The sequence below is a fragment of the Leuciscus leuciscus genome (genome assembly GCF_965113295.1).
Source record: "Leuciscus leuciscus genome assembly, chromosome: 19".
Lineage (NCBI taxonomy): Eukaryota > Metazoa > Chordata > Actinopteri > Cypriniformes > Leuciscidae > Leuciscus > Leuciscus leuciscus.
This window is the reverse complement of record NC_138743.1, coordinates 10,745,703-10,764,207: the sequence shown is the minus strand read 5'-3', so window position 1 is coordinate 10,764,207 and position 18,505 is coordinate 10,745,703. Positions and strand designations below refer to the sequence as shown.

The 18,505-nt window shown below is 37.4% G+C and overlaps 2 protein-coding genes across 3 annotated transcripts in view; one reads left to right on the top strand and one right to left on the bottom strand.

Annotated features, from left to right (window-relative positions):
- Positions 1-5,335, bottom strand: part of itpkb (inositol-trisphosphate 3-kinase B) — a 33,148-nt gene extending 27,813 nt beyond the window's left edge. The window contains exons 1-2 of one of the 2 annotated variants that reach the window (XM_082148226.1): positions 5,119-5,335; positions 685-1,915 (exon numbers count right to left, since the gene is read on the bottom strand). In XM_082148226.1, coding sequence (XP_082004352.1) covers positions 685-1,728 — 1,044 coding nt within the window. In that variant the 5' untranslated portion in view covers positions 1,729-1,915; positions 5,119-5,335. Of the gene's footprint in view, positions 1-684; positions 1,916-2,025; positions 2,118-5,118 lie in introns of those variants that run through there. The other variant, XM_082148227.1, reaches the window with a different exon arrangement.
- A 4,540-nt stretch (positions 5,336-9,875) lies between these two features.
- Positions 9,876-18,505, top strand: part of coq8aa (coenzyme Q8A-a) — a 34,152-nt gene continuing 25,522 nt past the window's right edge. The window contains exons 1-2 of the mRNA XM_082148234.1: positions 9,876-10,021; positions 14,580-14,765. Of these exons, the coding sequence (XP_082004360.1) occupies positions 14,601-14,765 (165 nt within the window). The 5' untranslated portion in view covers positions 9,876-10,021; positions 14,580-14,600. The remainder of the gene's footprint in view (positions 10,022-14,579; positions 14,766-18,505) is intronic.

Here is an 18,505-nt window from a genome sequence, read left to right as displayed (position 1 = left end):
ATTTCATAAGCATTCTTGTATACAAGTTGAAATTCTAAAGCTATAGCTCAAACAGAAATGCATGGCACTGGCAACACCAAAGTCATGGGTCCGATTCCCAGGGAATGCTTGAACTGATCAAATGTATACCTTGACTGCAATGTAAGTCACATTGGATTACAGTGTCTGTTAAATGCATAAATGTAAGCTATATTTGCTACCCCAAATTAAAAACCCATCAAACCGCTGTCTTACAGGATGAGAGTGCTTCTATTAAAAGTGTGTTGCTTGTATTATTACTGTGTTATTAGTGTGTTGCTCAATACATATAAAAGGCTGTTGTGTTCATGCGGAACCAGGTTCAGGTCCCGGTCCTCTCTGACTTCTTTTCTGATTTCCTGTACACTCCCAGATTTTTTTTTGCAAAAACTACCTTCAGCCTGTCACCAGGGAAGTACCCTTAAAGGGAGAACTTTGGATCATAGTAATACTTTAAGGGTACATACTTACTACTCTAAGGTACTAATATGGACCTTTTAGGGGTAGAAAGATACAAAGTCTTCTTTTTAAGGGTACTGGGTTTGTTGAACCCTTAAAGGTTTAATTTACACATTTTTTGACAGTGTACTTTCCTGTCAATTATCCACTATCCTGTCTACTAAAGCCAACAAATTAAATAAAAAAGGACATCATAGGTTGACTTACCGCTTTCTGTTGTGTCTGCAGGAAAGCAGGGGACCGCTCTGTGTCACTGGAGATGTCGTCCTCTGATTCCTCCCAGGACGAGGAGAATCCCGTTGAGGAGGCAGAAGAAGAGGAAAGCTTTCTCACGGCTCTGTTAGTTTGAGGACTAACCTGAGGCTCCGTGCCCTCCCCACTGACCTCCATACCGTGGTCCGTAATAATGACAGCAGGGATTGAGCCCAGCTCTGGACTGACCCAGTCAGACTCTGCCTGAGTTTCTGCTGGCTCAGCTCCCGGCTTTGTCAAACATGTCTTGGTCCAGGATGCTGAGCACTCGTTGGCCTCTGGTGAAGTCCTGGAGTGATTGTCGGTAAGGCTGTCAGCTTCGCTCTTAATTCCTGCTGATGTGCTCTCAAGTGGGCCGCCCTCTTCTGTATTTGGGTCAGCCCTGTCCTTCTCCTCACTGCTGACCTGCAGCCCCTCCTCCATGCAGGAGAAGCGCTTTCCATTTTGCAGTTCTTTGGGGATCCCTGTTAAATGATCCTTGTTCTGTGTTGCAAGTGTTTCCTCTGCAAGTTGGACAGGGACAAAGTTCGGGGGAGTTTTCCTAGAAATTCGTGGGCTTCGTTGAGCCTCTCTGCTGTGAGTCTGAGCAGATATTTGGGCCTCAAACAGATCCACCTTCTTGGTCACCTCCACATTCTGCAGTTCCTTGCCACGCTCAAGTTGCTGAGCGGCACGTCGCTCTTCGTTCTCCTGTTCTTCCTCTAGGCCGGACCCACTGAGTCTGCGCACGCGACTTCCCACATGCACGCCCAGTGATTCTGGCCGTCGGCATGGTGAAAGTGCCCTTTGACAACTGGAACTGGTACCTGTTGGGAAGACAAAGGATTTGCCTGCAGACCCAGGGCTCAGGCTTCCTGGGCTATAGCTGCCTCCCAGTACCGGGCTAAATGTAGAACGACTGGGCACTGGGAGCACAGGCCTTCCTGTTCGAGGGCTGCTCTTATTGGTCAGGTTGTTGGGGTTCATCATTATCAGGCTGTTCAGAGCATAAGCTGCCATAGTGGCAGGCTGACTCTGTCCGTTTTTTCTCCCATTTAGGTCTATTCATCCAAGGTCCACTGGCCTTTGGAGCCAACCATTGTTAGGAGGGACCGAAGGAAAGCTGACACGTAGAATAAAATACAATACCTGACTCCTTTCCTCATTCATATATTATGTCCACTTCTGGTTCATCCTTAGCAGAGGGCTGAAAAGAAGCACAAAATATTTTTAAATAGAAAATATCAAGTGTTAATGGTGCGTGTACCATTGTGCAAAAATACTGAATGTAATGGCTGATTTAACAAGCAAGAATACCTGAATTAAATAAATATGCGAGCATTTCAGAAATGCAAAAGTGCCTTGGGCTGATTATTGTGGTCACTCTCTTCATATTCATTTGCATGAAACACTTCTGCTGAAATACAGATAAAAAAAATGTCTCATGTGAATGCTTTGTTAGATTTTTAAAATTGTGTTGGTTTTGATTGCTATCAAGATGTTTCCGTTGGCCTCTGTGGTGGTGAGACCTTGGCATACTGAAAACTTTTTTAGCAAGTTTTGCTTGTCTTTCTGTCTAATACTCTTTTATTTATTTGTCTGAGTAATCTTTACTAATTCACACTGCTTATTCAGTTAGGGAATCATTATGAATATGAACCCACAGTTCTAAGTGTGTTGGCCAAAATACTTCTTTCCATTTGTAGAAATATAAACAAAGCAGATCAAATACTGGAAACACTTACTACTAAAAGAGACGGTCAACATAACCTTTTATGTCTTCACTGGAAAAAAGAATGACTGAGGCTGTAATACAATACAACTTCATGTAAAAAATAATATTTCACATACCATAACACTCATATCATATTTAGTTTGTCTTGCCAGTCTATAAACGAAGAGATAATAGTGCACTGCACATTAATTCTTAAATACCAAAAAAGTACCCGTGTCTAGTACCTTGTGAGGCCTCAACCCCGCTGATGTTAAACATCTGAGGATCTTAATAAAAAAAACAGTCTGTGAGGTATCAATTAGCTGCTTCCATTTATAGCAAAAGCTATGACATGGGAAAAAAGATTTGTTTAACTTGTGCACTGAAATTGAATTACCTCATTGGCTGAGGCAAATTATTTCATAATGAACCAGAACAATTTCCTGCAAGTTTTCCAAGTGGGACTAATTATTTTTGCAGTTGAGGCAAATGAGTTGAGGATCAACACACCGAAGAATGAAGCAAAATATATTTGTATAGAAACGGTTTGGTTGCAAATATATAATTTTCCTAAACACTATGTCAAGATCCTCACCTTCCAACAACTATATGCGAATTAAAACATCCACCTATGAATTCGGTTGTTCGATTGAATAGCGATGTCTTTCGAATAGTCAAGATACTGACGTGGTATCGAAAAGGATCGATCCTCACATAAAAATATCGATCCAAATGTGTGTGCTTTTTTTTACCAGTAATTTTTATTAATTTAGCACGCAATTCAGTGCGTAAAATAAGCTTCTAAGTGGAAAAATAAGCGAATGTTAGCGAATAATTGTGTAGGCTAGAACTTTTTCTCCTAGTCATCTGGATACAAGACGAAACCAATCAATCACAGAGCGTTCGATGCTGGTGCTTCGCTGAGCTCACAGGACCAGTGCGTTTGGGAAACAAAGCCTTGCTTAGATGACAGAGAAACAATCGGGTATTTTTTTTTAATAAACAAAGCAAAAGTGTATATAACGGTTCAAAATGTTGACGTCAGTAAGATTTTTTTAATGAAATTAATATTTTTATTCAACAAGGATCAATGCATTCAATTGATCAAAAGTGACAGTCAAGGGTTTTTCACTGTTAAAAAAAAACTACTTCATAAATGCTGTTCTTTCAACTTTGTTCATCAAATAATTCTGCATCATGGTTTCCACAAAAAATATGAAACTGTTTTCAACATTGATAATAATAAGAAATGTTTCCTGAGCTGTAAATCAGCATATTAAAATGAATTATCATCATGACTGGAGTAATGATGCCGAAAATTCTGCTTTGATCACTTGAATAAATTACAGTTTAGTATGACATAGAAAACAGATAGCCTATGTTAAATTGTAATATTACAGTTTTTACTGTATTTTTGATCAAATAAATGCAGAAGAGAATAAAAAATCTTACAGACCCCAAACTTTTAAACAGTAGGCTAGTGTACAATAGTACTTTTACTATAATTAGGGTAGTTTTGTGAAAGTCACTGACTAATAATTACAGGCGAGTTGAGAGCACAAATCATAAAAATATTTAGTAGTCATGAAAACGTATTCAGATTTAGCATATTAATGATGCATTCACCTCATAAATCATGACACACTGCTCTAGCACAGGAAAGTGCATAAGTTCAAGTGCATGCTTTTAAAATGAAAAGGTTTTGGTATCGGTATCGATATCGGCGATACTGGCCCTGTATTTACTTGGTATCGGATCGATACCGAAATTTGGAGTATCGCCCACCTCTACTAAGAAGTTAGGTAGGATGGACAGATTGTGCTCTGCATTTTAACTCAAGGGGAGAGGTCAAGTCTGGAATGCACCTCCTCTCTCTGAACCCAACCACCACCCTTTTAAGTGATTTTAACGGTCCATTATGCTCTGACATTTCAAATGCATCTTGAGGCATCCCACGTCACTGGTGAAACACTACCATAGTGTGTTTCAAAGCAAGTGTGTTGTTTAAAATTATCACAGGGGATCATAAAGCTGCAGAGTGCTAATATGAACTAAAATGACTCAAAGAAAATTACTCTCGTGAGGCTCAACAAAAGCCCTTCACTGAACTGCCTACTCTTTGACATTCACTGAATTTGAATGAGCTGGAAAACACGTGGTGAGTCTTATAAACTCAGTAGAAGAAGCATTTGCCACATTCTTATTCCAAGAATATTTTTATTCCATTGGGATTATTAACTAATTTATAAAACGCGCATTAAAAATAGGAACATTAATGGGTAGTGAACTCTTTCTGGGATACAAATAAAACTTAATCACATGTATTGCAAAGGTGGAAAACATTACTATGCATTCACGCCCTACATTGATTGAGTGTATTTTGGACAGTTCGGACCTATATTTATATAATACAGAGTATTTTAAATGTTTTCAGAACAGCGGTGCCGATAACATAAACTTTCTATTTTCAAGTCATCACTACTGGAGCTTTCTCAGCAACCCCTTAACGAACTCCGAATTGAAAATCCTTAAACCTGCATTATTAAGGTGCCATAAACTGAACTAAACATAACTCTGCTCCTCTAGTCAGCTAGTCAAATAGTTGAGTCTGGCTGTTTAATCTCCTTCTTCGTGTAGACGTTTCTAAAACAAAAAGTGAACTTTTACAGAATGCCACACCAAAGTCGGATGCTTACCTACAAGTCTCCTTGTTGCAGACGCTGTTGTTTAAATTGTCCGAGAAGCGCGTATTCGCGAATTCGAGACACGTAGCAGAATAATAACTTGAGCTGCTCCACTGCTGCTAAATTCCAGGAGTTCTTTCGCCAATTTAAATCAATGTAGCCTATATGTGTTACTGTGTATCGCACGAGCTGTTCGACACCTCGCGTCAGAGCCGTATGTTTGTTTAATGTACAAAAGGCAGGAAGGAAGTTAAAATGACAGTGAGTCTGAATTCAACGGAACAGGCAGAGCCTCCGCGAGCTCTTTCACACATTCAGCGCAAGGGGAAGAAGAACAAGATTTGATGTCTCTAAGACTTCAGCTCAGAGGAGAAGAGGTCTAGTTGATTTATTGCTTTATTTATTAGGCTGCTGAACATATTGATGTTTGTGTGTTTGGATGGTTTCTTGCTTTGTTTACACTTATTTGACAAATATGCCAGTCAATAGTTTGGAACCACTTGACTGAATGTCACTTGACTTGAGGCTTAAGCTTCATTAGTTAAATAAACATCATTATAGTAGCCTATATATTGTAGTTAAATAAACATAATATAGTAGCATATATATAGTAGCATTTATATATATATATATATATATATATATATATATATATATATATATATATATATATATATATATACATACATACATACATACACACACACACACACACACACACACACACACACACACACACACACACACACACACACACAGACACACACACACACATATATATATATATATATATGAAGAGTTCAGATGGAAAAGCCTTTAAGTGCCATCTGAAATTTTCTTCTAGAATGATCATTTTTATCCAGCTTGTATATTTAAGTTCAATAATTTCACTTAAATGGCAATGCAAATTACCTATTAATTGTCATTTAAGTGAAATTGCTTAACTTAAATATTCAAGCTTTATAAAAATTATCATTCTAGAAGAAAATTTCAGATGGCACTTAGAGGCTTTTGTGTCTGAACTCTTCATATATATATGCTACTATATTATTAGACTACTACATTCAGTCATACGTGATTGTGTATACACATGCTCAATTACATTTTTAAATGAATAAATCACATTTATAACTTTCTGCTAAAACTAAAAATCCCACAACAACCAAATATTCAGAATTGCAGTTGACAGTTAGCAAATTTTTTTCTTAATTTATTACATTTTATTTTTATACATTTTATCACATCTTACATTTAGACATATTTGCATCCTTCCTGTTAAGCATAATATTGTAGTTATATGTGCTGATAGTATTAAAGAATATTGTTATTAAGTGTTACTCATTCATTCTTTTGACAACCAGTTGTAGTTTGAATGACTTACCAACAAGTAGAAAAAGGGTCTTAGTAGCTCAGTGGAAATTTCTTCTCGGATGTATGGTTATGAAAAGCATAAAAACATGCAGGCCTAGACTCTGTCAAAGGTCAAAAAGGAAGATGTGAAGTTCATCAACCGGGCTGACTTGCTATTATATAGTTCACCCACCACAACAATTCATGTTACAGCTCCCAATATACAGTATGACAACATTGTTCTGATTTTCTTTCTTTCTCTCTTATGCACTGATGACCAGCCCCATCAAACAAAGGAAAGTGTGTCATATGCACAAGTAAAATGGATGGAAAATATAATGCTTCAGTGGCCACTCTGATTTGAATGAGACGGGTTTGCTGATAGGTGGTATGAAAATTAATTTTCCATCCTCTATGTTGGAGATGGGGTGCATGACCATGTTCAGCAATAACATTCCTTTTTTCAAAGTATAGAGCTGTCTCTGAGATCTTTCGAAGTTTCAGGATATGTGGGCCCTCCAGCCAACCTAATTCATTTCCACCAACATTTCCCTATCAACTGCAGCGACTATAAAGTCATGTCCGTGCAATCGTAGAGCTCATGTGCATTTCAAATGAGTTAGGAAGAAATCAGCCACATTAAACTAAATAACCTTTAAGACAAAGTTGAGAAGTTGTTGAGAATGATGTTCTTGCATTAAAACATGTTTGTTAAAATTGCTTGAGAATCTATGAGTATTGCATTGGTTGATGATTCAACCTTGCAGAAGCAGAAGTTAAGAAATAAACCTTCACAAATTTATTATGAATGTGTTGCACCAATGCAAACGCTTATTCTATTTCTCTGTTTATGTGTTTTTTCATCATTTCTTGTATTCTTACTAAATGTGTCAAGTTACAGCTTACTGTATGTCAACATCATGTACAGCATGCTTGATTACGTTTATGTTTGATAAGTATAGCCATAGAGTCCAGCTTTATCCAATAAAGCAAGTCCTCTTAAACACGCAGGCCAAACAGCCACAATATAAGCAACATGGAACAGTAGACTAAACAAGGGATAAAACTCAGATGAGTTTTAACATGTTATTGTTTATAGATCAAATTGTCTTCGTTCAATTAAATAAGGAAACAAACAAATAAAAGTTCATGATTAACATCTACAGTAATAATGAGGTCACTACTCTCAAATCACAGAATCACAATATATAAGACATGTATTCCACCTAGTGGTACAACACAGGAAATGCACCAATATTTTCAATGAAAACATAATATGAAATAATATAATATAATATAATATAATATAATATAATATAATATAATATAATATAATATAATTAATATAATATAATATAATATAATATAATATAATATAATTAATATAATATAATATAATATAATATAATATAATATAATATAATATAATTAATATAATATAATATAATATAATATAATATAATATAATATAATATAATATAATAAATATAATATAATATAATTAATATAATATAATATAATATAATATAATATAATATAATATAATTAATAGTGTGTGTTTAATTATTTATATTACATAATATATATATATATATATATATATATATATGTGTGTGTGTGTGTGTGTGTGTGTGTGTGTGTGTGTGTGTGTGTGTGTGTGTGTGTGTGTGTGTGTGTGTGTGTGTGTGTGTGTTATTATAAATATATGTGTTTAATTATAGTTTATATTTAATTATTACAAAAATTATATTTTTGTTCTATGCAAAAGCATGCTATTTAGTTACTGTGAATAGTTTTGGGGGCAATCGCATTTTTTGGGCCAATAGACCTTATTCACTCCATATTTTATTTTTTATTTTATTTTTATTAACAAAAAATAATATGTTACAAATATACAACAACCATATTTGATTTTTAACGGGAATGAAAGCGAGGCAGTGACGGATAGACATCTCTTCAGTGGGTTGTAGGCTGTTATTTAAAGGGATAGTTCACCCAAAAATGATAATTCTGTCACCCTTCTTACTTTGGCTCTCAACGAAGGCGGTCGCATTTTCTTACCCTCCTCTCCCTTATCTTCCCTGCTTTGCTCCTCTCGTCTCGTTACTGTCTTGTATTTTGAGAGACTCTCTCCGCACTGCTCTCCAAACTTGGAGAGAGCACTGCAAAGAGACGCTCTTGCGTTCCCCACGCCTTCGACGCTTTTTACCACCAGTCTGACAGGCGGGTCTGTGACCAGCGCCGAAATGGCTGCAGGACCGGATGGCTGCTTGCCTGTGCTGGGTTACCTCCAACCCCCCTGTCCCCTCCCCTGTTGCAAGTCTTGTGTGTTCATGTTGTGTATGTGCAAATGTGCTGAGGTGTTTTACTGTCCCCAAACTGTACTCCCTATTGGAACATAGTCTGGGGGTTGCCTTTTTTTTTTCTCCTCAACTCTCCTCATGTTATGCTGTATCTCTTAACTTCAGGTCGGTCCTAAATTGCATTTCGTTGCCTTGTACCTGTACTTGTGTAATGACAATAAAGTTGAATCAAATCAAATTTACTCACCCTCAAGTTGTTTCAAACCTGTATGAATTTCTTTTTTCTGCTGAACACAAAAGAAGATATTTTTAAAAATGTCGGTAACCAAACAGTTGATGGACCCCATTGACTTCCATAGTATTTTTTTTTTTCCTACTATGGAAGTCAATGGGGTCCATCAACTGTTTGGTTACCGACATTTTTAAAAATACCTTCTTTTGTGTTCAGCAGAAAAAAGAAATTCATACAGGTTTGAAACAACTTGAGGGTGAGTAAATGATGACAGCATTTTCATTTTTGGGTGAACTATCCCTTTAATTATGGATTGTTCTGTTGACGAAACACTGCAAAAATACATTTTGTAAGTTTCAGTAGATAAAAAAGTCCAGACAGAGCTGTGGAAAATTATAAGTAACCAAGGAGCTTTATACAGGTTTTATTTTATTTTATTATTATTATTATTTACAGCGGATGCACTGCCACGTCATCACGCTGCTGTGGCTGGGGCTTTTGAACCACTAGAGGGCAGTAAATTATCAAGCATGTGCATGATGTTGTTTTGAAATTGAATTATGCGTAATTTCCATACTACGATTTGTTAAAAACTGCAATAGGAACCGGTTTAATGTGATGCAACTGCTCATGGATAAATAATAAGACAGACTAATTCATTATATTCCTAAAATATTGCTATTGAAGCACATCACGCACTAATTTAGTATCGCATAGTATTGCGGTTATATTTTCAAGACGTTCTTCGTAATGAGAGTTTCATATAAAATATTTGTCCTTTGTCAGCATATAAAGGGTCAACCTTCGATGACTGAAGAAGAAAAGAACCAATAAAATCGCAGATAAAGTTTCCAAGCACTGCTCTCTCACTGCGTCGCGTCTACAGAGTAACCAATAGCAGGCGACTGGGGGAGGGGCCAAACAGCTCTGACAAACACACTCGAGAAGGGTAAACAGATATCACCTCATGGACGCAGATCCAGCGTACACAGAGAGCTGGACACTGAAAACAAACACGTATTTGTCACAAGTAAGTACCAATGCATTCATTTCTTTGGCTGAATAAACTTATATTAATGCATTTAAGTCGTTGAATGAAAATCAGCACTGTAACGAGCGCAAATTGTTTTTTAAGTAACGTGTACTTTAGATCGCTGGCTAACAGACGTGCAAAGCACACGTGTCGTGGGACCATACTTTGATCTGGATTCGAATTGTGTTTAATACTTGTATACTGTTATATTTCTGTGCGTATGGATTGGTAAGGTTGCACGTACATTGCACATGTGTTTTGATCATGTCCACATGGCCCTGGGAACATTATATAATGTTATTTTAATAACCCTTTAACCAAAGAACTCTACGTAATATTCTATAGTCTATTCATTACGATGTTGATTGTAGTGCAAAACTGTGTCGAAGCACAAGGCCTGTTCGTTTACACTACACTTGAACTCCTCTAGGATTGCTGGTGTTATTATGTGCCAGAAATCTTGCAAAACATTAAGGGTTGGCAGGCACACGCAGGTAGAGAAGATGTGGTGTGCATGATCTGGTTTGTTTGGAAAATACACTACCAAAACAAAAAATGAGTTCATGCCTTCTTTTGCAGTGAGGTCATCTTTAAAATAAGATACATTTAATCTAAAAGCAATAGCATATATCTTTATTATAATTAAGTTTATTTTATTACTCTATTTGTAAACTGTTGTAGCATATTTGGACAGTAAAAACACTTTTGTCAGTGAGGTACAATATAAACTATATGCAGTGAACTAATACATACTTAAACTTGAATGACCTGACTGAAGGGCACAATATGGCTCGATTTGATTTTGCATTATCGCTTCACTGCAAATGCAACTGATGTATCAGTCAGATGCCAGGTAAGTCATAAAATGCATCTTATGATTTTTATCTTGCACAAATCTTCTTACACAAATTTGCTTCTCTTACACAAAATCATCACAATTTGTGCATTTATGCACCATTCTATGCCGTCTTTTAGTATACATCGTGTGAATAGTGTGTTCAAACTAAAAATTCCAAAAAGAAAAAGTGCACTTTAAATACAGGGATGATGCACTTAATTAACTGAAAAAATGAAGTCTGGAATGTTGGACACTTCATGCACTCAGCTTTCGCAGCTTAAATTACGTAGCGGAGGGACATTGTCTATAAGACTCTATTTAATGACAAAATAACCTTGTAAAATTCATAAATTCGTTTGGAACGCAACTTGTAACTTAGATGACCTGACTTAAAGGTGCTCTAAGTAACTTTTTTAACTTAACTGAACAGCTTCGGAGTCATTGGAATGGTTATATTACTTATTTCGGGTTGAATGGTGGTCGTTTCGCACCCCCCTGGTGCCCGTGAGCGGAAAATCCGCACTTGCAACTTTGAGCCGGCGGGCCGCTGGCCGCCGCGTCAGATATCGCGTGATATCAGGTGGTCTCGCGATGTAAACAATTGCTTTACGGCCAAAAGAAATCTGCTAAAATGCTGTCATTATTGCGCTCCCTCACGCTGTTCGAACCCGAATGAAGAAGACGTTTTAAAGAATGTCCCGTCTGCTTTGATGTCGTTGATCTACTAGCCTCTGGTGTCTGAGAATCGCCAACGAGTTTTTCGACAGTGTTGTCAAATATATATTCCGAAGCTGTGGGGGGAGCTCTAGAGAGAAACCTGCGAGCAAAAAGCGAGAATACAGCGAAGAAATCCCGAAACTACTGAGCCCTGCTTTAAGTGCGCAATTAATATGGCTCGTTTTGATTTTGCATTATTGGTTCACTGCAACTGATGCATCAGTCAGTTGCCAGTTAAATCACAAACTAACATTTTTGAGAAATTCAACTGCATTATTTATGTTCATTTATATATTTTAATGTATATAATGCAGTATTTTACATTGTTTATTGGTGCATTTTAGTAGATATCAATGCATTATTATATTTTTGTTATGTTTTGTATTGATGTAATGATATATTCATACGTCGTTTATGTATAGTTATCAGCCATAATTGTCAACAATCCTTTTAGCATATTAGTAACCAATAACCACGTGCCACAGCTTTTGATTCAGTAACTCACAATCTGGCCTCCTGCAAACAGAAAGAAAAGGGTGTTTCACCTAACTAACTCTCTGATTGGCTCAGGGTTTTTTATTTATTTATATTGGGTTTGGGTTTACTCTTGGTTATTTCCCCTCAAAGCGTATTTCACAGACTGTCATCAAGTTCCCTTTCTATGTGACACATCAGCTGTCGATCGTCTAGCATTGCACAGTGCTTAAGAAAGGGTGTCCAAAAATGGCAGACATTTGTGATTTGTTTCATGGTTATGACACCACAGTGTGATTTAAGAGTGTATTAAGAGGTTTGTCCTGTTTCAGGGAGGAGTAGCCATTGTTTTAGCTGTAAAGGAAATAAAAGGGTGTTGAAAGATATATGAAATGGCCTATTATTTTCTGACACTTTGTTTGAAGAACTTTATGCAAATTCATCTATGTTTGTACCAGTCTTATTTTTTTTTTTATTCCTACATTTTATGTCTACTAAACTATATCAGTGTGATATAATTCAACCATTGTTATTGTCTTAAAACATAGTAATATAATTTTCGGAGACTCGTTTGTGTGTACATACATACAATAGTCAACATTTGAAGTGGATCAAAACTTTTCATCATGAATTTTGAACAATACCCGTTCTTGTCTTAAATCAAGACAAAATGTTGTCTTCTGTTGACTTCAGATGTTGACTACTGTATGTATATATATAATATGTTTGCAGCAGATCAGCATATTAGAATGATTTCTGAAGGATCATGTGACACTGAAGCCTGGAGTAATAATGCAGAAAATCCAGTTTTGGAATAAATTCCACTTTAAAATATATCAAAATAGAATATTATTTTCAATTTTAATAATATTTTGCCATATTTATACTGTATTTTCAATCAAATACATGCACTGTTGGTTAGCATAAGCAACATGTTCCTCCGTTAACCAACTGAGCGTTTATTGTTTGCAGCAAGCATTGTCAGTTTGACATGTTAAATGTCTCAGTTGCAAATATGCAGATATGTCCAGGCATGTGCAACCTTACTCATGTGTAACAGTACAGACTCCAGTTAGAATCCTGCTGTATTGCCAGACCACACCTAGTTCACTAGATTAGGGTACAAAAAGTAGATTACCACATATGTTTCAAGTGTTAGTTTACACCCAGGGCCAAAACCAGTAAGCTTGATTGTAACTAAATGAAAAGTCACTTGTGTATTGTTTATCAAGACTTGCTGTATATTGCTATTGTTAATCATAAACGGCATAGAAAGAGTAAAGCAAACATCATGATGCTGCAAGCCGCCTCTCTATTGAGCTATGTGTTAGTAGGGTTAAATCTGAAATGATGTGCATTGAGCATTTCCAGACTGTCTTTGAAATAAAAGCAGAATAATCCCTTCCTTGTTTCCTAGTGCTGCATCTTCCTGTTGGCTATTGAGGAATGATCACATTGTAGAATTAAGTCTAAATTTTGACCTATTTTCACACGAGGTGTGTTTATATCCAGACGGGTTGCTCAAGGTCTGTTTGAGAGAATTTTTCCTTGTTGGAGAACCTTTACCTCAGGAAAGAGGCCAAGTTTAAAGCCCTTTTATTTACAGGATGGTCAGGCTCTCATCCAACCCCTCCCCCCCAGTTAAGCTTATTTGTGTCTGCGCTCTGAAGAGTTTACTGGTGCAAAACCGCTTGTTTTCCAAGTTGCTGTGTAAGTAAAGAGCATTTTATAGTGGCGAGCTGGCAGAATATAAAAAAAACATTCATCATGAAGTTTTACAGTAGTGCCTGGGCTGAATCACAGGTTCATAGCTCCTCATATGCTTCTTGTGATTGACTTTGTGTCTGCAGCCACTTTGTAAGACAGTTAGTCATTGGCTAAAGGCTTTGAGACTTGTGTCATCATGAAAACGTTTAACCTTTGATAGAGCTGCCAAGAATGGTGATAACAGCTGTTTTCTTGATGCCCCATGACACTCCGGTGTTGATTTAAAGACATTCTGTTTACATATTACAGTCCCCATACAATATATATCTCATGTCAACTGTCTATGTTGGTTTGGTGTACACTAACAACAAATATATACACGCTTCCATTCAAAAGTTTGTTTTAGTTTTTGAAAATTCTCTTACCATGGCTGTATTTATTTGATGATCAAATATTGTGAAATAAGTTAAAATAGCTGTTTTCAATACTAATATATTTTAAGATGTAATTTATTCCTGTGATGTAATTACTCCAGTCTTCAGTGTCACATGAATCTTCATAAATCATTCTAATATGCTGATTTGGTTCTCAAGAAATATTTCTTTTTATCAATGTTTATATTAATCAATGTAATTTATGTGTTGGCCTATATTAATTAATTCAGTAACATGGCCGATGCTATTATATTTGTTTTATTTTCATTCTTTTGTTTTTATTTTCAACTACTTAAACCAAATTGTGACAGATTTCCACAATGATTGTTTGCTTAAAAACGGTTGAGGTTGAGGCGATTGAATCACTTCCTTCTCTCTGGTACAGAAGGTGTAAAGAGGAACCATCATGGCAGGCGACATGTTGTTGCTGATGAGGGGTTTAGCCAAGCTCAGCCAGGCCGTGATCGAGACCCAGGCCAGCTCTTTGCGCACTGGAGGGGTCCAAGCTGTGAGCCACAGCATGCAAATGACGGCTGAAGAGGGCATGAGCGTGGCCATGCAGAAGATCCAGGTGGGTTTCCACTATAAAAGATATTAGTTTTCATTATAAGATGGAAAGTTATGGGTATGAATTTGATTGGATGAGCCATGTTTGATGTCGTTGTAAAATAGGCAGTGTACTTGCACCTGTGACCATGCATCAGTTACATTCTATATTATTTATTATGCAATTGAGGCAAGCTGCTACAGACCATGCAAATGTAAACAGTCTATTGCTTCTTAAGTTTTCAGATATTAATCATTTATATTACTTTGATTATTATTTACACTACCGTTCAATGTTAGGGGTCAAGATTTTATTAAAAGCATTTAATAATGCATTTAATTGATCAAAGGTGGCAGGCATTTAAAGTGTTACAAAAAATCTGGGTGGGTCTCAGTCAACTCTCTAGTTCAGTAGTCAGGGCTCTGATTAGGGAGTCGGACATTTTAAGGGCTGTCAAAATTGTGAAAACATTCCAGTGCACTGAAACATTCGCTCCCTAAAAAATTCTACAATTGGCCATGAAAACCAGGGGCATCGGTGCTCACTAACGGAAGTTCTGAAGCGCGAAACATAAATCACGTGAGCCAACTCACTACACATAATGACATGCGATAGATACAAAATACAAAATAATATTTAATTATATTTCAGCATAAACAAACATGCATTGCTAGTAGGGATGTGCACGAATATTCGATCTGTATTATTCGAAAAATAAAATACTAATTCGAATTTTACTACGTTGCTTTGCTGGCCGTTAATGCAGCGAGTCCATGATAAATCCCAAGCACTTACTCGCAGTTATAATTAAATGCACTGGGTGGCGCTGTGGAGCGCGTTGATTGTATTTGATCAGTCGTCGTCTGCCTCTCGAAGTTTGGAATTACTTAGATGAAAATGATATTACAAAATGGAAGTACTTTTAATCAAATTAATTAATGAAACTGAGTTATCATAACATCACCACCACAATGAGAAATCACATGAAATCCAAACACCAGTCGACTGAGGAAAGACAGCTGTCCATCACTGCATTAACGACTGCAGCTTTAGCGCGAGTGATCAGATATTATATCTTCTGATAGCAAAATTATTTTGAGATATATACTTCCTTCAAGATTCGTTGAGGGAGACGGGTTTAAGAACAGAAAACGCAAAGTGCTGTTAGAAACTTCGCTTAGCAAACCGTTATCTTTGTGTCTCTGCAACGTCTGTCAGCGGCAACGCAGCGCGTGTGGATATTGTTTTTCTCAACATGAACGTGAAACAGTAGCCTGACTACGTCAGACTTCGTACTGGTAGACATTCTCTGTCAGTACTCAGTCTGAGATAGCGACCTATCTCTCAGTTTTCCTCCGGCCTGAAAACAGCCGGCCAATCAACGGACAGAGGGCGGGGCTGAGAGCCGTGACGTAGACGCTGATTGTACCGTGGATGCGTAGATTTACTTCACATAATCTGCAAAAGTCGTTCACAGCCACATCACTCCGGTATTTCGCTCGATGGTTTTGTTTTCGCATCATACATGTGTTTACAGTGGAGTTAGATGCGGCTAAGCCAGCGCATAACACACGTCATAACCAAATGTTATGTGAGTGGCTTACGGGTAACCAATGATTTTAAACTTCAGACAAACTTCCCCCCCCCCCCGCGAGAAAGAAAACACTTTTCAATTATGCCATGCCAGACTTAACCTGGTAATCCAGAGTTCTCGCGAGAGCACAAGTTGAATTTGCTCAGCGAGTTACTCTGGTGTCGAGTAATGATGCTCATTAGATATGCCCCTCTATCTGAGCTGCACCAATCACATCGGCTTATCTGATATAGGCGGGCCAGAGGCGAGATGACGACAGCGCTGCGACATCAGTCATTAGTAAACATTGCAAGATGGCTATGGATGAACACCATTTGTTTGAAACGGCTTTGGCCGCTACAATGGAAGATTTAGACTTTTTCTCTAAAAGAGGAGCAGAAGACGGCGCTCGAATCGTTCATTTGCAAGAAGGGCGTTTTTGCTGTTTTGCCGACCGGATACAGTAAGAGTCTAATCTACCTCCGCTGGTAGCTAAGCGATAACTTGTTGTGATTGGTCGTAGTGTTATCCAATTGCGTGCAGTGAGATTTTCAAATGCATGCTTGGTGCCGCCCCTCGAGCTGGCCGAGTTTCATTAGTCGATGCCAGACCATTAATCTTTTAGATTTAGGTCTGGATTTCCAGGCTATGCCAGACTCTGTCTACGAAGCAAAGCGAAGTAGCAGAGTTTGGTATTACCAGGCTAGTGAAACAGTAACGTTACATTATAAACACGATAACCATATGCTGCCTCGAGTATATATATGTACGTTCAGTACGATAACTGCGCAGTCTGCTTTATTAGTGTTTTTTGTGTTCGCGCTGCTTGAGCATTTTAAATGCTTTTGTTCTTTATATTTTTTTGTTTACACATATTGTTTAATGTTTTCAACTAAATTAAATTAAATCGAAAACCTTAAGATATATAGTAAGCTCGATGTGTATATTGCCTAATCGTAAGCTTGTTAAGAAATGGTGACAAATACTGAAACTTAAAAAATAAAGTTTTTTTCGTTCAACGTCATTTAAATGAACGAATATTCGATTTTTATGGGCCCAAATATTCGAATACAAAATGTTTGAAAAATGCCCATCCCTAATTGCTAGACAGGCTATGAACATAATCTAGCTAACATTTATACATTGATTTACGGCTGAAATGTTGCACGTACCGGTATATGTAACAAGCAAAAGTATTTAGGGCCCGAGCACCGATGGTGTGAGGACCCTCTTGGAATTGCTCTGTTTATTATTATTATTCTTCTCCGCATTTAATTGCATTTTTGAGGGCCTAAACATGCTCGAAAACTCACAAAACTTTGCACACGCGTCAGAACTGGCGAAAATTTACATCTGATATAGGTTTCAGAATTGGACGGGGCAAAATGGCTCGATAGCGCCACCTATAAAAGTTCAACGGAGTGCGCCTCCCGCAACGTTCCACGTACGTGCACGAAATTCGGTACATACATGTAATCACCTAATACCTACAAAAAAGTCTCTTGGAGCATAGCCCTAAACACAACAGGAAGTCAGCCATTTTGAACTTCCTCTCAGATTTTTGTGCAGTTTTTGCCATTTTCATGCCTCGTACTTTAACGAACTCCTCCTACAGTTTTAATCTGATCATCTTCAAATTTGGTGAGTGTAATCTTAAGGCCTTTGCGACGTTAAATTGCGAAGATCTTGAGTTTTCGTCGAAGGGCGGGTCCTCGGCGGCCTGACAAATTTCGATGTTTCGCCATGAAACAGGAAGTTGCTGTAACTCAGGCATGGAATGTCCAATCTGCCCCGAACTTCACACGTTTGATAAGCGTTCTGTCCTGAACACATGACCATGCTCATATTCAGTTATAGTCATAGCGCCACCTGCTGGCAACAGGAAGTGACATGTTTAACACTGTTATGGACTCCTAATAACATATAAAAAAGTGCCAGCAAGTGCTAAACATGCTAACAACATACTAGAAGCATGCTAAAACATGCTAGCAAACTCTTAGCTAAGTGCTAAAGCATGCTATTTTTGCAATTAAATAGGAATTTGCTGTAACTCAGGCATGGAATGTCCAATCTGCCCCAAACTTCACACTTTTGATAATCGTTCTGTCCTGAACACATCTACATGAGAATATTCAGTTATAGTAATAGCGCCACCTACTGGTAACAGGAAGTGTCATGTTTAACACGTTGA